Raw genomic sequence first — 20,667 nt, forward strand, 5'->3', positions numbered from 1 at the left:
AGTAAATGAAGTGTGGAAGGCAAAGGTGGATGAAGTGAACATGAGGTGGCAACCAAGGATGAGATGGATGGATGGGGCAAACGGGGCATTAGGAATGAGGAGGATGTCTGTTGAGGAACGGAGATAACAGAAGATATGGGTGAGGGGAAAATGGTTGAGTATGGATGATATAGAAGTTGGTGAAACCATTGCAAGTAGTGATTGCAACTAAGATTCAAACTGCTAAAAATTTTTAGAATACTTGTACATACTTGTGTATCTAAAATACCTGATTTCAGTGAAGCTGAGTTCATAGGACAATGTCAGGAGCTTCAGCTTACAGATTGGGGGGCAAAATTAAGTGAAAGCCCTGTAGATCAGATGTGGGAAATATTTCAAAATACACTTATTAAGATGATTCATCCTGTTTAAGGACAGATGCCCCCCCAAAATCAGGCTTGCCCAAAATGGATTGACAAAGAAACTGAAAAAAAGTATTGCTAAAAAGAGACAGGATTATAAAAAAGACAAGTGTTTGGGTACACCTAATGACTATCAAAGTTATGTAATAATAAAGAGAAATTTAAAAAAAGACAATACATACATATACCAAAGGCTTTTCCCCCTACATGGGGGATAGCCAAAAAGAAAAAGGCATAGAAACCACTCCCACCCATTCCATTTCCTATATATTCAACTCCCCTCCACCCTCCTCCCTCCCTCTCATCTTGGCACCTCCTGGATGACGGGTCATCCCTGCATCCTGTCCACTGCCCTAGGTCAGGAGCAGTGTCACAAAACACAGCACATCCACAGCAAGGCTGCATAAATTCAGCGACCCCCCCCCTCTCCATCCCCCCATGCAGAAAAGGAGAAGACAGGGAGAAATCCCTTCAGGCTGTGTCAAATTTTTTCTCATACATACTTCCTCACCCCCCATCCCCCACCCACTCCCCCTCATGCATTACCGCATCATCTATACACAGCCCCTCTCCATTCACCCCTATCTTCTGTTCTCTCCCGTCCTTCCTCAACAGATTATAATATTAGATAATTTATGATAAATGATCAGTTACAGGAAAGTTGCTGCAGAGTATGATGGAGTACACAAATGGATCAATTTGCAGTGAAAGGTCAAGGATCAAAACAACAATGATGGCATAGGGAAGTAGTGCCATCACAAATCACGCTTAGTTCTTCGCAAGATTCAGATAGATAGCAGATGATAAATTGTAAACCTTCTTCACACAAATATAAAGTGAAAGGATTTTGTGAAGCCAGGCAAATAGGAGTATAGACTAAACCTATAGATACAGCAAAATGGCAATTGCCATTGGCACTTGTGTGTACCCCACATATGAAAAGAGGGTTGCGTGCTGTGCAAACACATTCGCACCATCGTTCAAACCCCTCATATCTTGTAAGTTCACTCTGTACATATTTTACATTATATAATTAAAGTAGTTATATTTTTCATTTTGCCTTTATTTCATATCCAGTATAAGAAAATCTCCCAACAAAAGGCATAATGGACGCTGGTAGTTGGATTGATAGAACTGATCAAATCATGACCAGATTTGATACAACAAGTCAAAAACAACACAACTGACCATGACACTGCATAAGGGGACAGAGAGGGGGATCACTGATTAAATGAAGTGCCCTTGCTGTGGATGCGCTGTGTCTTGCTGCATTGCTTCTGACCCAGGGCAGTGGGCGAGATACAAGGATGACCCGTCATCCAGAAGGAATCAAGAAAAGAGGGAGGGAGGAGTGGTGAATGGGAGTGGAGTATATGGGTATGAAATGGGTGGGAATGGATTTATACCTTTGACTTTGGCTACCTACCTTGTGAGGGAACCCTTGGTATATGTATGCATCTATTTACCTAATGGTAGTATACAGGAAAGGAGCAAAAGTTATTGGGTCTCATCTCCTATTCTCTAATTTTCTAACACACCTAGACTCAAATTCATGTACAGTTCCAACTTAATCTATATCCTTGATTTCTAATTATCATATTTAGATTTGAATTAATGTATTGTTTGAAGGGGTGATTATGTCTATGGCATTGTATGGAGTGGAGACTTAGAATTTAAGGAAGGAGGCAGAAAAGTAGTTTAAATGTATTTGAGATAAAATGTTTGAGAAACATGAGAGATGTTACAAGGATGGAGAAAGTGAGAAATGAGCAGGAGTGGAAAAGGAGTTGGCAGATAGGGCTGAAGAAAGAATATTGGGATGGTTTGGGTACACGGAAGGAATGACCGAGGAAATATTAGCAAAAAAAAACAGTATGGCAGGCGAAGAGGGATGGAATGAATATAAGGGGAAAATAAAGGATGAGGTGGATGGATGGGGTGAAAGGGGCCTAGTGTAAAAGGGGAATGTCTGTTGGACAAGGGAGAAAGTAAAGGATAGGTGTGAGTGGAGAATGGTTGCAAATGGACTATAAATTGGCACAGCCCAAAGGGATTCTCCTTGTCATGAATATTTTTGCATGAATGGACAAGGAGGGAGGTTCAGCATATAAATGAAGATGGCCCTGTAGTATCTCACAGTATTACTTATGACCCAGGCAGTAGGCAGGAGAATGGGATGATCCTTTATCCACGAGGAGCTTAGACAAAACGAAAACAAATGAGTGACAGATGGAAGTGAGATAGATGGGAGTGTTTGCATGCCTTCACTGACTGTCTTCCTTATAAGGGGAAAGAAGTTTTTGGTGTATAGATAGATGGATACATTCTTCATTTCAGGTGCACTATATTGGGATTTTTATGTACATAAGCTCTTTTACACACTACACAACATGCCAGATTTAGTGTGTCAGTCTTATGGTAATTTTCATTCTATACAGTTGCAAGATAAAAGGAATACAATAAAGAATATGGTATAACACAAGTAAATCATGAGGAAAATTATATAAAATGCTATATCCACCTGATCAGCAGAAGGGAGTTAAAAGTGCAAGCAAAAGCCAATTGTTGGGTGCCTTTTCAGAAACTTACTTCATTTCATCAACACGGGTCGGAGTGCTAGCAATACGAAGTGAGCCACAGCGGTGGAGCCCAACAGCTTGTCCTGTCTCCTCCTCTATAGTAGCATACATATTTAAGCTGCAATACCAGAAGGGCATATAACTACACTCTCATTTCTTCCATGATACTATCAACTGGGGAAACGGGACTCCTTGAACAATCTAGAGAACAGCCACAACTGGCATTGATTGTAATAGTTTTGCAAATAACAGCAACACAGGTAGTCAGCAGTCAAATGGTAGGTTATTAATCAAATACTATCTAGAAAAGACAATCCACTGTAGTGGAGAGTCCAGTGAAGTGGACATGACCTACTGTTGTAAAAATTATCATTAATATGAAATGAACTTAAATACATAATTTGTGAATTTCAAAATCAACACTTGTAGTTATTCAGCAATGAGTATAGAAAGGGGCAAAGTGGTCACATTTAAAGGACTTGATCACACAACATAATATCAAAGTGTCTAAGCTAAAGTGAACATCTATGGTAGAGACAGTATGTTGAATTCACCTGTAGTAGTGGATACGTTTAAGATTAATCCCAGGATGGTAGTTGGTAGTAAGTCCTGCAGCATGCCAAGTAGAGCCTGCTGTCAATTCTGATTTCTCAAGTAACATAACTCCTTTCTGACCCTGCAAGAGAACATTATATATGTTTACTATGCTATCCATATGATACATTATGGAAGGGAATATTGCATGGAAATGAAAACAGCATCACTGAACACCTTAAGGACACCAGCTGTTTTTCTGCCTCTATCACATTTTACTGGTTATGGCCCTGTCACACCTTGACGATTTAGCCAGTGTACGCCAACATATAAAAAAAATTCTAAAGTTGCTGGCATATACTGAACTTTCAATTATTCTTTTTTTTATATTGAATGTATACTTAACATATTTATAATGATTTGGATGTATACATAATGTACTAGTAACTTATATAGAATATTTTGAGAACTTAGATAGCTTATACTAATGAATGGCTAGCGTGTTGCCAGTGTTCACAACTTATGCCCAACGATAGTCCAATATATGCATAGCATGTGGCAACAAATCACCAACGATCACTTGTTGTAGCCTATAAACCTGCAGCTTGTCAATTTGAATCATAGCTGGTCATATATGTCAAAATGCCTGACGGGAACTAGAGAAGCACAAGCTGATGGCGCCCAGGAAGCCGTCAGCCCTGTGGTACCAGAGGACATCATACTACGAGAAGCTTGCCCCAGGAATGCACCTCTCCAGGGCACAAGAAGTAGTTCTTCATCACCTTTGGCTGGGGTATTGGTGTTTCTGGGAAGTGGCGGGACATCATGAGAACTGCCAACACTGTGGCATAGTGGGGGCCAACACGCTGGTTCACTATGCGGCTACCTGTCCACCGTCTGGATTTCTTCATGCGGGTCCCACCACTTCACCGGAGGGACTAGTCAGGAGGCTGTTGGGTGTGCTCAACCCATACTGACTTAAATGCCTAGATGATCTCCTCTACACTTTCTTTCTTTCCCTCTCTTTCATCTTATGACTATACACTGGAGTCTGAGTATATGACCTGTACACTACAAAGTATATCCACTCACCAGGATTTTTTTCTAACAGCAATAACAACTGGTCATCCTTACCTGGTGTCCTGGACGGCATAGACTACTGCAAGAGACACCTCAGACTGGGAGGCAGGAGAGCAACAGAAAGATGGCTGATACTACATACTCTTACTATTATGATTTTTGTGTAAAAGTCTTTTAGACTTCTTAGGAGGTAGCAGGTTGTAACCCACGCAAGTTTTTTTTTTTTTTTTCTTTTGTATATACTTGGTTTGGACACATGGAAAGAATGAGTGAAGAAAGATTAGTAAAAGAAGTGTGGAAGGCAGAGGTGGAAGGAGTGAATATGAGGGGGCATCCTAGGATGAGATGGATGGATGGGGTGAAAGGAGCATTACAAAAGAGAGGAATGTCTGTGGAGGAAGGATGGGAGAGGACAGAAGATAGGGGTGAATGGAGAGGGGTTGTGTATAGATGATATTGTGATGCATGAGGGGGAGTGGGTGGGGGATGGGGGGGTGAGGAAATACCCGGTATGTATGAGAAAAAATTTGACGCAGCCCAAAGAGATTTCTCCCTGTCTTCTCCTTTTCTGCATGGGGGGAAGGAGAAAGGGGGGTCACCAAATTTATGAAGTGGCCTTGCTGTGGATGTGCTGTGTCTTGCGACACTGCTTCTGACCCAGGGCAGTGGACAGGATGCAGGGATGACCCATCATCCAGGAGGTGCCAAGATAAGAGGGAGGGAGGAGGGTGGAGGGGAGTGGAATATATAGGGAGTTGAATATATAGGAAATGGAATGGGTGGGAGGTGTTTCTATGCCTTTTCTTTTTGGCTACCCCCCATGTAGGGGGGAAAAGCCTTTGGTATATGTGTGTATGTATGTATATACTTGCAATCAATTAAAAATAGAATACTCACTCTCTCTCTCTCTCTCTCTCTCTCTCTCTCTCTCTCTCTCTCTCTCTCTCTCTCTCTCTCTCTCTCTCTCTCTCTCTCTTCCATTCAGAGCAGACATCTGTCTGCACTCTCTCTCTTGAATCGATCCTCATGTGATCGATAGGTTAAGTATATTAAGTGGACCCTAGGGGTGTTGGTGGTCCTGTTAGGTATAGGCTAGTTGTTGTGAGTAAGAGTTAATTGAAATAGTAATGTTTATTTTCTTATACTCTAGTTTGATATATACCTCAACATCACTCCTAGTTATCCACCTTAAGTCATATAATTGAGATACCTACTCAATAATTAAGTTACTGTGTATCATTAGTCCACATTTGATATGCAGTAAATTGTTACCCTTCCATTTAGTCTCAATCTTGTGCCAATGATTGGAGGTAGGATCGCTCCTTCAATTAATATTGTGTTTTATTAGTGGGAGGATGTAACATCAACAAACATGATAGTATAGCTTCTTGTACAGTACTTTCAATCATGTCACTGAGAGACAAAAAACATTATTGGTGCGAACACTGAACCTTGTTGAACTCTGCTCATTACTACTCACCATCTTGATGTATGTACTTACTGTACCTAATTGTAGTATACAGGGAAAGAAGCAACACTTGATAGGTTCTGTCTCCTATTCTTTAATAATTTATCACACCTAGCCTCAAATTCATGCATGGTTCCAACTTAATCTATATCCTTGATTCCCAATGGTCATATTTAGATTTGAATTCATGCATAGTTTGAGCTAGGGCTATATCACTTCCTAAGCTATTCCAAGTATTTATGGATCTATATGGGAACCTGTATTTCTTCACAGCTGTGTATGTGTGGGTGTTTGTGCACTTTCATGTGTGAAGTTACCTTTCTGGTCAGATGATATGCAAGGCTTGTACCGATGATTCCTCCTCCGATGATAACTGTCTCGGCCTCATCGCGCACAGACCTGAAAACATAAAAGAAAAAATCTTCATAGCACTATGTGATAGGGCATCCACTGAAATCCGTGTTACATTTGGTTTTGCTGTTATTACAAATAGAAACATCATTAATGGGGAGCACACATAGGGGGCGCGTCACTTTACTCGCACGCCGATGCTTGTTTTCATGGCTTCTCTTAGGAGCCACCCTTATCAACATCAGAGGAGCGTGCTACATACCCATAAATCCAGAGTTAACATTTACAAATTATGTTCGTAACAGTCACTGATTTGATGCTATGTCATACCAGCGATACTGTATAAGACTCTTCTTCACGACTGCATTCACTGTCCATGTCCTACATCTGTACAGCAAGAGATGGAGTTCAAAGAACTTGAAGATTCTGATTTTAATCCGTATAAGTATCAACTCCAAATTCTCAGGTTGAATGAGTCCAAAACATCATGGATTATGCTACTCCTTTGAAGGACTTCCTGACATCACCCACAACTGTTATGCACTGTACTATTAAGGTATGTGAAGCTTTGCAAGACCTCAATGGCTTTACCACTTGCATGGGCAGACTGAACTGTATCATTCAGTAAGCCCCTGAATAACTGGACCTAGGAAACCTGAATACCCAGCAGTTTCACCTCCCTGTGCAGTGACTTTAGAACTGTAACCAGGACCTCTAACGACTCCAAGAAGTACAGTATCATCGACAAAGACAAGGTAGTTCTAACCTTTTGATGACCACAAACCCCCAATAGATTGCCCAATATGGTCCCATACCCGCTTCACTTAACATTCAAAATAATCATTATCATTCCTAGTTGCCAGTATGACTTTCAAATATGTCAATAGCTTGAATTTACTGTACTGTAGATATGGATAGCTAGGAATAGAACAAGAGATAAAATCATAAGCATTGATAATTTTATCATAATGTTAATAATCTAACATTCTACCCAAGTATAAATTGATACATTAAATGAAATACATACCAGTAACCAGAGATCAAGTCTCCTACCACCAGCATTTGGTTCCCATACCCCTGGTTAAGAACCCCTGGTCTAAAATTACATTAATCAACTACTGTGCCCAATACCTATGCTGGTGTTGAAAACCGCCATTTGGGTGGATGAACAGGAAGCTCCTGAATGAACAGGAAAGAAGCTTAAGACGCTTCCTCCAAGCTGCAGTCGACTAGCTATGCCTAAGCCCCCCTCCCCCCACCCTGAGGTGGCCACATTGCTATGGCCTGACCAGTAAAAGGTGTAACCTCCATTACTAATCTCACCACTGCCAAGTCTCCTCACCTAACGAGAGAGCTCTATATCCATCCTAAGCCTCTTGAATTCCACCAATAAAAAGGTAGTCATTTGTGTTTGGAGAAGGAAGGAATGTTCCACATCCCTGTATAGAGAGCCTGCTGGAGGTTTACCCAGGGCCTGGGTCGACGTACTCGGACTTTATTTGCATTAATCCAGCTACTCGCACAGCGGGCTTGGTAGTTTTGATGGAGGATACATTGCAAGCCCACCACCAACCAGAAGCACTATGCATGGATGGTATATACATGAATACAGAGGTTCTTCTTCACACACCCACACACACCAAAGGGTCCAACGAAAGGGAGACTAAGTGTTGGGTTTATAATCCAACAGGTCCAGGTGTTATGGGAGCGCACACCCACCTACCACTTTGGCATTGTAGAAAAAGTCGTAGAACGTGCGGTCGACCCAGGCGGTAGCTCCTTGGCTCATGGTCTGCCTGACTCGAAGGTGCAAGTCAGGTAACAGCCACTTACCTTTCCGAGACAAAAGGAGCCATCCATCCTGGCCTTGATCAGGGAACGAGGAGGTGTGTTGTTAACCATAAGATAGCTCTTCAGAAGCTCACAGCGTTTACAGATTAATCCCTGAACTGGTATGTAATGAAAGGTAGGCTGGATACTACGACGTCGTTGTAGTTGGTGTCAACTGCCATTCACCAGAAAATTGCACAAACCCCAAACTAGTAGATCCAATTTCAATATTATATAGTATTCCAAATTCTGAATGTCGTTTAATCAGTTGACTGCATATGCAATTATTTCAAGTTGAACGCAGTTCAAAACCTGACTAACTGTTGTAGTCTAGACTCTGCCTGCAACCACGTGTAGTTTCTGACTGCATTTCAACCCACCTGGATGACTATCCACATACACCTACGTCATGTTCAGTCCTATTGTTTTAAGCAAGAAAATACAGGGACGAAGAAGCTGAGTAACTGTCACTCCTACTTTCCTCACTGTAAAATTCCAGCTTTTCCTCACTGTAAAATTCCAGCTTTTGGGAAAAGGAACAAAACATGCGTCGTGGTTATGTATAAAGCCCACTCGGGAATTCGAATTCTGGTTATTCATGCAAATAATAATAATAATATTAATATTAATAATAATAATAATAATGATAATAATAATAATAATATTAATAATAATAATACATACATATACCAAGGCTTTTTCCCCCTTACAAGGGAGGTAGCCAAAAAGGGAAAGGCATAAAATCATTTCCACCCATTCCATCCCTGAATACACTCCACACCCCTCCACCCTCCCTCTTATCTGAGCACCTCCTGGATGACGGGTCATCCCTGCACCTTGTCCACTGCCCTGGGTCAGAAGCAGTGTCGCAAGACACAGCACATTCACAGCAAGGCCGCTTCATTAAATCGGCGACCCCCCCTCTCCATCCCCCCCCCATGCATAAAAGGAGAGGACGGGGAGAAATCCCTTCGGGCTGCATCAAATTTTGCTCACACATACTACCTCACCCCCCATCCCCCCACCCATTCCACCTCATGCAATCACATCATCATCCATATACAACCATTCTCCATTCACCCCTGTCTTCTGTCCTCTCCCGTCCTTCCTCAACAGACATTCCCCTCTTCCCCAAAGCCCCCCTTCACCCCATCCATCCACCTCATCCTAGGATGTCCCCTCATGTTCACTCCCTCCACATCTGCCTTCCATACCTCTTTTACTAGTCTTTCTTCACTCATTCTTTCCATGTGTCCAAACCATCCTAATATTCTTTCATCAACCCTATCTCCCAGCTCCTTTTCCACCCCTGTTCTCCTCCTCACCTCCTCATTTCTCACTCTATCTAGCCTAGTAACACCCATCATACTTCTCAGACACCTCATCTCAAACACATTCAAACTCCTTCTCTTTTCTTCTCTTATGTTCCATGTTTCTGCCCCATATAGTGCTGTTGGCACAATCACTCCTTCATACAGTCTCCTCTTAGCATCCATTCCCAAATGTCTATTCCTCATTACACTCTTTAATCCACCAAGGCATTTACTCACTTCTCTCAATCTACATTCTACCTCCACCTTCACTCCATCTTTTCCTGCCACATTTGCACCCAAGTATCTAAAACTATCCACTTCCTCCAGTCGCTCTCCCTTAATGCTCACTTCCAGTCTACTGCCACTTTCACCCCTTGTACATCTCATCACCTTACTTTTACCCACATTTATCTTTAGCTTTCTTCTATCACATACTCTCCCAAACTCTGTCACCAACTTCCTCAATCCCTCCTCCGATCCTGCCACAAGCGCAGTGTCGTCCGCAAACAACAGCTGGCTCACCTCCCACTTTTCTCCATTTTCTTTAACCATCTCCAATCCCTTGCCCACTACCCTTGCATTTACCTCTTGCACCACCCCATCCATGTATAAGTTGAACAGCCAGGGCGACATAACGCATCCTTGACAAAGTCCCACCTTTACCTCGAACCACTCACTCTCTCCATTTCTAATCCTGACACAAGCTCTACTACTCTCATAAAAACTCTTGACAGCTCCCAGAAGCTTTCCTCCTATCCCGTATATCTGCATAACCTCCCACAGTGCCTTTCTCTCTACCCTATCATAAGCCTTTTCCAGATCCATAAAAGCCCAAAAAACATCCTTCCACTTTCCTATAGCTTTCTCTCATATCTGTCTTACCACAAAGATCTGATCTACACAAACTCTACCTGTCCTAAATCCACACTGTTCCTCACCAATTACTCCTTCTGTTCCTCTCCTAATCCTCTCAATCAAGATCCTCCCATAAGCCTTCCCAACTACACTTAACAAGCTAATCCCTCTGAAACTACTACATTCACACTTGTCCCCTTTTCTCTTGTAAAGAGGAACTATACAGGCACTCCTCCAGTCCTCCGGCACTCTACCATCTCTCCACCAAACATTAAATAACCTCACCAGCCAGTCCACCATCACTGTACCTCCCTTTTTCAGACATTCTTCATGGCATCCATCCAGACCAGGTGCCTTACCTGCTTTCATCATCTTAACAACTGCCTTCACCTCATCCTTCCTTATTTCTCCTCCATTCTCCTCACTCATCACTCTCATTTTCTTCGCATTTCCCACTGCAGCTATCTTTCCCTCCCTATCCTCCTTCACATTCAGCAACTCCCTAAAATATTCTGCCCATCTTCCCCTTACTGCCTTCTCTTCCATTATCAACTCTCCATCTGCATCTTTTACCTTTTCTTCTCTACTTGATTCGCCTCCTCTTCCTCTCTTAATTTCTTTCCAAAACATCTTTTTATTACTTTCAAAATTTTCTGTCATACTCTAACCCCATTTCACATCTGCTCTCCTCTTTGCCTCCTTTACCTTTTGCTTTACTTCACTTTTCTTTTCTTTGTACCTCTCATATGACTCCCTCGTCCTATTTTGTAACCAATCTGTGAAAGCTCGCTTCTTCTCTTCTACAACCTTCTTTGTTTCCTCATCCCACCATTCACTACCCTTTCTTCTATTTCCCCCTGTCCTTGTTCCACACACCATCCTTGCACACTTTATGACTCCCTCCTTGAACCATCCCCATTCCTCCTCCACACCTAGCTCCACTCTATCCTTTACTCCCTCCCACTCCTCCTTCAGCTTCTTTTCGTACTCCTTCTCCTTTTCCTTTTCATTCAAAGAGTTCACTCTAAGAACCTCCCTACCTTTTGTCCCTTTCCTCTTTCTCCATCTATCCTCCACTCTCAACTTACCTTCCACCAAAAAATGATCTGATATTCCCCCAACCTCTCCCCTTAGCACATATATATCCTTAACTCTTCCTATCATAGTCCTATTTACCACTACATAATCCATTAGCGCTCTATCTACCACCCTTCCCTCCACCACCCTCTCCCATGTGTACTTATGCTCGACTTTCTTCCGAAACACTGTATTTGCTATCATCAACTCTCTAGACACATTTCCACCATCAACTCTCCACTACGATTCTTTCCTAGAACTCCACATTTCCCAACCACTCAATCGATTGGACCATTTCCTACCCTAGCATTAAGGTCTCCCAGTACTATTACATTTACATTTCTTCCTAAATCCTCTATGCACTCATTTAAATCTATCCAAAAGGCCTCCCTTTCTTCTACACTCTTCTCACTGCCAGGCCCATATGCACTTACAAAGACCCACATCTCCTTTCCCAGTTTCACCTTCATCCACATTATCCTTGAGGAAACCTCCTTCCACTCCACTACACGTTTACCTATCTCTTCACTTACTAGAATAGCCACCCCTTCCCTCCCTCGCCCTCTCTTCACTCCTGATAACCTCCCACTTACACTCCCAAACTTACACTCACCCTTTCCTTTCAACTTAGTTTCACTCAAAGCCAACACATCCATCTTTCTTTTCACAAATATACTACCTATCTCTTCCCTTTTACTCTCATCTGTGCCACATCCACGCACATTAAAAGACCCAAACCTTAGGGTGCTGGTCCGAAAACTTCCAGACCCTCTTATGCCTTCTCTTTTTTGTTTAGGAATGTCCCCTGTGAGGCTACAAGAAGGATGCCTAGTCCTGATCCCCGTCCCTTTCTTCTCGCCTCTTACGATCCAAGTGGGAATACTTGGTGGCAGTATTCTTTTCCACCACCACAGAAAAAGAATACTCAGAGAAATGGTACAGGACAGCAACAAGGGGTTGGGGGACAGCATAACGGAGGGACAGTCGTAGTATAAAAATGTCATCATTTCTCTATGAACAGATTTTTCCTCTATCATAGACAAAATGATGTGTGGCTCTGGTCTGTAGGGGCGCCCCATATAGATCTAAAGTATCAACTGCATGCTACTTTGCCACAATAACAAGCAGCCAATACCCCAGACGGTAAATAATAATAATAATAATAATAATTTCATTTGGCATTGAATCAATATACATGAAGTGCAAAAATGAAAAGAACACATAGTTCGAAATAACAATAACAATTGCCGAGGATAACACAAAAAAGCATGTAAGCTTACTTTCACTGTGAAGTGAGGACGATACTCCTGAGCCATCCGGGGCCTGAGCCACTGGTGGATTGGACTAGTAAAGATTGCAGTAAAATACAGTAAGAACACAAGATAGGAACATTTACTGATAAACTCACACACGAATCGGATGATTCATACAACCAAATAAATTTTATTTGCAGTTGTATTTTTTATCTACAATTGCATATTTGTCAAAGAAATGTATGAGAAATGGCAATTGAAATAACGAATGAAAATAAAGCCACAGAGCTGAAATTTTTCGGGATTTGGGGAGCCAATATCAATACACCCATCGTGTTTTTTCGTAGCATGCGCGTGTGTTCATGCAGACACACACACAATACATGAGGGCGCGGAAAGAAAATCAAGAAAGACAGCTATAGAAGAGATCTGAAAAAGAACAGCTTTCCTCACAGAGTAATAGACAGTTGGAACAAGTTAGATGAGAAAGTAGTGTGTGCAAAAACAATACATGAATTCTTAAATAGTTTAGATAAAATGAGATACGAAGACGGGACACCACGAGCATAGCTCCCCTTCCCGTAATATACAACTAGGTAAACACACAATACAAGAGGGCGCGGAAAGAAAATCAAGAAAGACAGCTATAGAAAAGATCTGAAAAAGAACAGCTTTCCTCACAGAGTAGTAGACAGTTGGAACAAATTAGATGAGAAAGTAGTGTGGGCAAAAACAATACATGAATTCTTAAATAGTTTAGATAAAATGAGATACGAAGACGGGACACCACGAGCATAGCTCCCCTTCCCATAAAATACAACTAGGTAAATACACACACAATACAAGAGGGCACGGAAAGAAAATCAAGAAAGACAGCTATAGAAGAGATCTGAAAAAGAACAGCTTTCCTCACAGAGTAACAGACAGTTGGAACAAGTTAGATGAGAAAGTAGTGTGTGCAAAAACAATACATGAATTCTTAAATAGTTTAGATAAAATGAGATACGAAGACGGGACACCACGAGCATAGCTCCCCTTCCCGTAAAATACAACTAGGTAAATACACACACAATACAAGAGGGCACGGAAAGAAAATCAAGAAAGACAGCTATAGAAAAGATCTGAAAAAGAACAGCTTTCCTCACAGAGTAATAGACAGTTGGAACAAGTTAGATGAGAAAGTGGTGTGTGCAAAAACAATACATGAATTTAAAAATAGTTTAGATAAAATGAGATATGAAGACGGGATATCACGAGCATAGCTCCCCTTCCCATAAAATACAACTAGGTAAATACACGTACGTCGGATTCACGGCGAAGATTGGAACTCCAGAAAAGAAGTGCAATTTTCGTGGATCTCAACGACGAGGAAGTACCTCTGTTGTATTAGTAGGGAAGGGGAAAGCTCGTGGTGTAGTGGGAAGGTGAAGAAAAAGGAGAAAGGGAGGGATTACTGAGGGAAATTGAAGAAAATGAGGAAGGAGACGAACGGGCTCCCCCGGACGTCAGAAGAAATGTCAACAAATGGGCTGCAGACGATGCAGATGAAGTCGAAAATATCAGTAAAAGCATTACTCGTAAGTTTAGAAATATAGATGAGAACAGCACAATATAAAGTGGAGATAATAATTTCCATGGATTTAATGAGGGGAGATGCCAACCTCCCCCGATTACCGAGTCTAGAGGAAAAATTAGAGAAAATGACCAAACATTGGGAGGTTAGGTTCAGCCAATTTACACGGATTACGGAAAGAGTTGATGAATTGGAAGAACTAAAGAAGGAGAACCAAAACCTAACTAAAGAAATAGAATAATTAAAAAGACAGTTAAAAAAGTAAAAGATGAGAATGACGAATTAAAGAAGAATAACGAGAATAAAAAGTGCATAGCAAAAGAACTTCAGGGTTGGAAAAAAAAGTCCAAGAGAACAACAAAATTGTATTTAAAGATATAGTGACACGACAGATGAAAGAACAAAGGACACAGTTAATGAAAGAACAAAGGACACAGTTATTAAAGTGATGGGAGAGAAGGAGAATATAGTAAGAGACTTAGCGGGCAAAAAGAAATGTATAATTATATTGGGGATAGAAGAGAAACATAATCCAAATAAGACCACAAGAGTAAAAGGGGAGAGGGAAAAGGTAAACAATATATTGGAAGTAGTTCAAGAGGAACAAGAAGCAGGGAAAGAAATTGAAGTAATGTATAGAATAGGGAAATTCAATACAGATAAGACCAGGCCAATCAAGATTAAATTCAGGTCACAAACGACAGCAGAGAATATCTTATCAAAAACAGGGAAACTAGCAGAAAGTGATCAGTATAAACAGATATGGATAAAAAGATAAATGAACAAAGAGGAAAGAAAGGATGAGAAAACAAAAAGACTAGAAGCTAAGGAAAAAACGAGAAAAGAACAGTCAGAAAAAGAGAAATTCTATTGGAGAGTAGTGGATATGAAAGTGAGGAAATGGTTCACAGGAGAGAAAGACGGAAAGGAAACAGAAAACACGATGGAAGTAGCAGAAAATTAAGATGGCTTAATAACAGGCTTGAACGAACTGAATGACTACCTGAAGGAAAAAGAACCGGACATAATGGGAATTGTAGAGACAAATTTGAAAGATCCACTACCACCCAGCAGTGTAGGGCATGATGCATATAATTATTGGATTAGAAACAGAGAGGTAAGACAAGGGGGTGGAGTTGTGTTTCTGACTAAGAAGGATATAAATGTGAGGAATGTCACATATGGAAAGAATAGAGTAGAGATTATTATGATGGAAGTGGAGGACAGGGATGGGAGGAGCAGGGAGTTTGTAGTAAATTATGTTCCTCCTAAAACGGCCTCGTGGGAAGAGAGAGAACACAAAAATATGTTAGAAGACACAAGGATAACACTAAATAAGATAATGGAAGATGGAGGAAGAATAGTTATAATGGGTGACCTTAATTGTAAAGAAATCTGCTGGGAAGAGATGACAGTGAAGGGTGGAGACGACCTATGGGGAAATGTACTACTTGATATGATTATAGAACATACAATGACGTAATGGATACAAGAGAATACTAGGTATAGAAATGAGGAACAACCCTCGAGACTGGACCTAATAATCACATCAAAACCCGAAATAATGGACAAGATTGAATAAAAGACGCCAATAAGTAAAAGTGACCACATATTGGTTGAACTGGAACTAAATGAGGAAAAATACATGGGAAAAAACGAACAATATAGAAAGGGAGGATTGATGTATGGAAAAACAAATTTTGATAAAATAAGATAATTCTTTCAAAAAGTAGACTGGGAAAGGATACACAAGGAGGAAACAACAGTAGAAGAGAAATAGAATATTTTGACAAAAAATTATACAACAAAAGATGTAGGGAGTTAAAAGACAAAAGGGATAAAGCTTGAATAAAATGGAAAAAGGCAAAAGACCTGAAAAATGGAAAATATATACTAGTTATATAAATGAATATGTACATGTGCAGAGAAGAAAAGAGAAAATACGAAAAAGATATCATAGAAAAATGTAAAGATCAACCAAAACTATTTTATAGATTTGTAAACAACTGAAAAACAAACAAGATTTAGAGAAAATATGACAAGGAGTTGAATACACAGAGGAAATAGAAATGGCAAAAATTATGAGCAAGCATTTTAAATCGGTGTTTACGAGGGAGAACATACAACCTAGAGATATCGAGTGGGAGGAGAAAGTCCCCCCTATGAAAAAGATAGAAGTAACAAGGAATGAAATAATGAATCACTTGAGTAATCTCGATGTCAGAAAATCGCATGGACCAGATGAAATGGCAAACTGAATTTTGAGAGAATGCAGGAATGAACTAACAGACAAAATACATAATCTAATAAGCAGTTCATTGAAAGAAGGAAAAGTTCCAGAAAATTGGAAAAGAGCAAATATAGTACCAATATATAAAGGGGGAAACAAAGAATATAACTAAAATTTGTGAAAGAATTATCAAAATTAGATGGGTAAGGCATTTGAAAAAAAAAAAAACGTACTAAATCCAGGGCAATTTGGATTTAGACAAGGACGATCATGCGTCACAAATTTAATGTGTTTCTATTCAAGGCTAACAGATGTAATATAAGAAAGATATGGGTGGGCTGATTGTGCATTTCTAGACCTGAAAAAAAGCTTTTGATAAGGTGCCACATAAGAAGTTGCTAGAGAAATTAGAAACTGCAGGAGGAATACAGGGCAAATTGCTGAAGTGGATGGAAGACTTCTTGCATGAAAGAAAAATGAGAGTGGTGATAAGAGACAAACACTCTAATTGGGATGAAGTGATTAGTGGAGTTCCACAAGGAACAGTTCTGGCCCCAATAATGTTTGCTATATATATTAATGATATGGATAAAGGAATTGAAAGTTATATGAGCTTCTTTGCGGACGATGCAAAATTGTTGAAAGAAGTGAACACTCTAGAAGATAGTGAGTCGCTACAGAGTGATCTCAATAAAGTATGGGAATGGAGTAGGAATTGGGAGATGGAATTCAATATTAAGAAGTGTAGTATAAGGGTATTTGGAAAAAGCGAAAAAAAAAAGAATAGTGGGATCATATACATTGGGAGAGGAAGAAATTAAAAAAGTAGAAAATGAGAAGGACCTGGGAGTCATTATTATAAATAATATGTCCCCTGAGAAGCATATAAACAAATTTTTTTGAGAAACTTATAATTTGATGAGAACAATCAAAGTGACATTTACATACCTGGACGAAGAAATGGTGAAGAAAATACTAATCACTTTGATAAGACCAAGATTGGAGTATACAGCGACGACGTGGTCACAAAGTACAAAAATGTATAACAAAACTTGAAAGAATACAAAGAGCAATTACGAAACTGGCACCAACAATCAGAACTATCATATGAAGAGAGACTAGCAAAACTTGAGCTACAGATACTAGAGCAAAGAAGAGAGAGAGGAGACTTTATAACTATTTATAGAATCGTGAAAGGCATAGAAACTATTGATAGAGAGGATCTAATCAAATGGAAGGATGGTAGAGATACAAGAGGACACGGAAAGAAAATCAAGAAAGACAGTTATAGAAGAGACCTAAAAAAGAACAGCTTTCCCCACAGGGTAATAGATGATTGGAACAAGTTAGATAAGACACGAATTTAAAAACAGTCTAGATAAAACGAGATATGAAGACGGGACACCACGAGCATAGCTCCCCTTCCCGTAAAATACAACTAGGTAAATACACAGACACACACACACACACACACACACACACACACACACACACACACACACACACACACAGCTATTTCCCTCCTGGAAGAGAGCTCAGAGCTCGTAGGTCCGATCTATGGGTAATACTATGACCTTACACACACACACACAACTCCCCGCCCACGAGAGTCAGAGTAACGACCCGAGGCACAGCGATACCGAAATAATTTCGGCCCTGGGCAGGATTCGAACTGGGTACTGGGAGCACTTCTACTTCCCAGTTCAGCGCTCTACCAACTGTGTGTGTGTGTGTGTGTGTGTGTGTGTGTGTGTGTGTGTGTGTGTGTGTGTGTGTGTGTGTGTGTGTGTGTGTGTGTGTGTGTGTGTGTGTGTGTGTGTGTGTGTGTGTGTGTGTGTGTGTGTGTGAGGACTGTACGGAATCTATTTGGGTAGAGATTATAGGAAAGAATAAGAAAGTTATTATTGGCGTCTTGTATAGACCTCCTAACCTTAGCATTGAGTAGACTGATTCCCTAATTCATGAAATTCACAGAGCGTCCCAGTACAAAAACGTTGTAATCATGGGAGATTTTAACTATAGAAACATTGACTGGGAAACTTTAATAGGAGATCATGAAGCGAAACAATTCCTAGATGTGGTGCAGGATAATTTCCTAAAACAAATGATTACCGATCCTACGAGGGGACAAAATACCCTGGACTTAATTCTAACAAATAATGAGCACCAAATTAGCAGCATAATAGTGGGCGATAGTCTAGGCTTTAGCGATCATCAAGAAATAAGATTTAATATTATTTGGGAAAAAATAAAAAGTACAAATAACGTTCAAGTACCAGACTTCAGGAAAGCAAACTTTGACAATATAAAAACCTATTTGAAATTGAATACGAAAAACAATCCGGACGTTTCAAACATTCTTGATTCTCGTTGCGGGGCTGATAGTCAGAAGTGGGGCAAGGAGGATACGCGTACCTTGGGTCAGGTCTGGGTCAAAGAGAGAAATACGCTTACCTTAGGTCAGGTCTGGGTCAAAGAGAGTGATGCGCGTGCCTTGGGTCAGGTCGATTCGGGGCGACGGCCCAAAAATCAGGTCAGTACTTTGGATGAGATGTATAGCAATCTGGCAGATCTAATTATTAATGCACAAAACACATTTATCCCCCTAAAGTCAATACGAAAAAATAGTAATACTCCCAAATGGATGACGGACAGATTGAAACATGAGATCGGAATTAAAAGAGGACTTTACGTAAAAATAAAAAACGGGGAATCACACCTTAGATCAAGATATAACGAAATGGCAAAGCTGGTTAAAAGGAATACACGTTCAGCGAAACGTAATTATGAAATCAAGGTTGCCAGTCAAGCAAAATCCAACCCAAAGGGTTTCTTTCACCTCTATAGAACAAAAAATAAAGAAAGAATAGGACCAATTAAAAACGACGAAAATGTCATGATAGAATCGGAAGAAAAAATGAGTGAGGAGTTTAACAATTATTTTCTATCGGTGTTTACTAATGAGAGGTTAGATAAAGTACCTGACTGCGATCCGATTTTCAGAGGGGATGAAGAAAATAGCCTAACTAATATCAGCATTAGTAAAGAAGAAGTTATCAAGCAGATTGACAGACTTAAAGCTACAAAATCTCCGGGTCCGGACGAAATTTTTCCAAGAATGCTTAAAGAGTGTAAATTTGAAATCTGCGACCAGTTAACTGAAATATTCAATAAATCGGTAGACACTGGTTCTGTTCCAACTGCTTGGAGGCAGGCAAACGTTGTTCCTGTTTTTAAGAAGGGAGATAGATCGACCATATGCAACTACAGGCCAATCAGTTTGACATCGGTTATAGGAAAAATGCTTGAATCAATAATAGTAAATAGACTCGGAGAACACATTGAAGGGCATAATTTAATTCGTGATTCACAGCATGGTTTCTCCAAAGGTAAGTCATGCGTGACTAATCTTCTATCCTTTTACACTAAGGTATATAAGGCGGCAGACAACAATGAAAATTACGATGTTATTTACCTTGACTTTAGCAAAGCGTTCGACAAAGTGCCACACCAGAGACTACTAAATAAAATCAAAGCCCATGGCATAGGAGGAAAAGTGTTAGAATGGATTAGAGCTTGGATTAGTAACAGAAAACAGCGGGTCACCATAAATGGAATAAAATCTAGGTGGGGCAATGTTACTAGCGGGGTCCCCCAGGGCTCGGTTTTTCCCTTTATTGTTCATTATGTATATAAACGACTTAGACGATGGGTTAAATAGTGATGTTAGTAAGTTTGCGGACGACACTAAAATAGGACGCCTAATTAGGTCAGGAGAAGACGCCCAGATTCTGCAGGATGATCTTAATAAACTGTTAACATGGTCGGTGAAATGGCAAATGAACTTCAATATCTCTAAGTGTAGCGTGTTAAACGTAGGGCTACACAACCCCGAAAATAGATACAACTTAGATGACACGTTTTTAGAAAAATCTGAGTGCGAGAGGGACTTGGGAGTTCTGGTGAGTCCGGACCTTAAAACCAGGAAGCAGTGCATTAGCGCCAGAAATAAAGCAAACAGATCATTAGGCTTCATTGCTAGGACGGTAACAAATAGAAGTGCAGAGGTAATTATTAAACTCTATCTAGCGATAGTTAGACCCATCCTTGACTATGCGGTACA

At 40.4% G+C, this 20,667-nt stretch overlaps 1 protein-coding gene across 2 annotated transcripts in view; it reads right to left on the reverse strand.

The window, feature by feature from the left end:
• The window catches only part of LOC143038120 (dimethylglycine dehydrogenase, mitochondrial-like), a 105,032-nt gene that overhangs the window by 58,214 nt on the left and 26,151 nt on the right, over nt 1-20,667 (reverse strand). For both annotated transcript variants that reach the window (XM_076207115.1, XM_076207116.1), the window contains 3 exons: nt 6,380-6,461; nt 3,535-3,656; nt 2,991-3,098 (listed from right to left, as the gene is read on the reverse strand). In XM_076207115.1, the coding sequence (XP_076063230.1) occupies nt 2,991-3,098; nt 3,535-3,656; nt 6,380-6,461 (312 nt within the window). The remainder of the gene's footprint in view (nt 1-2,990; nt 3,099-3,534; nt 3,657-6,379; nt 6,462-20,667) is intronic.

The sequence above is a fragment of the Oratosquilla oratoria genome, chromosome 23, assembly GCF_046742065.1.
Source record: "Oratosquilla oratoria isolate Oo_2021 chromosome 23, ASM4674206v1, whole genome shotgun sequence".
Classification (NCBI taxonomy): Eukaryota; Metazoa; Arthropoda; class Malacostraca; order Stomatopoda; family Squillidae; genus Oratosquilla; species Oratosquilla oratoria.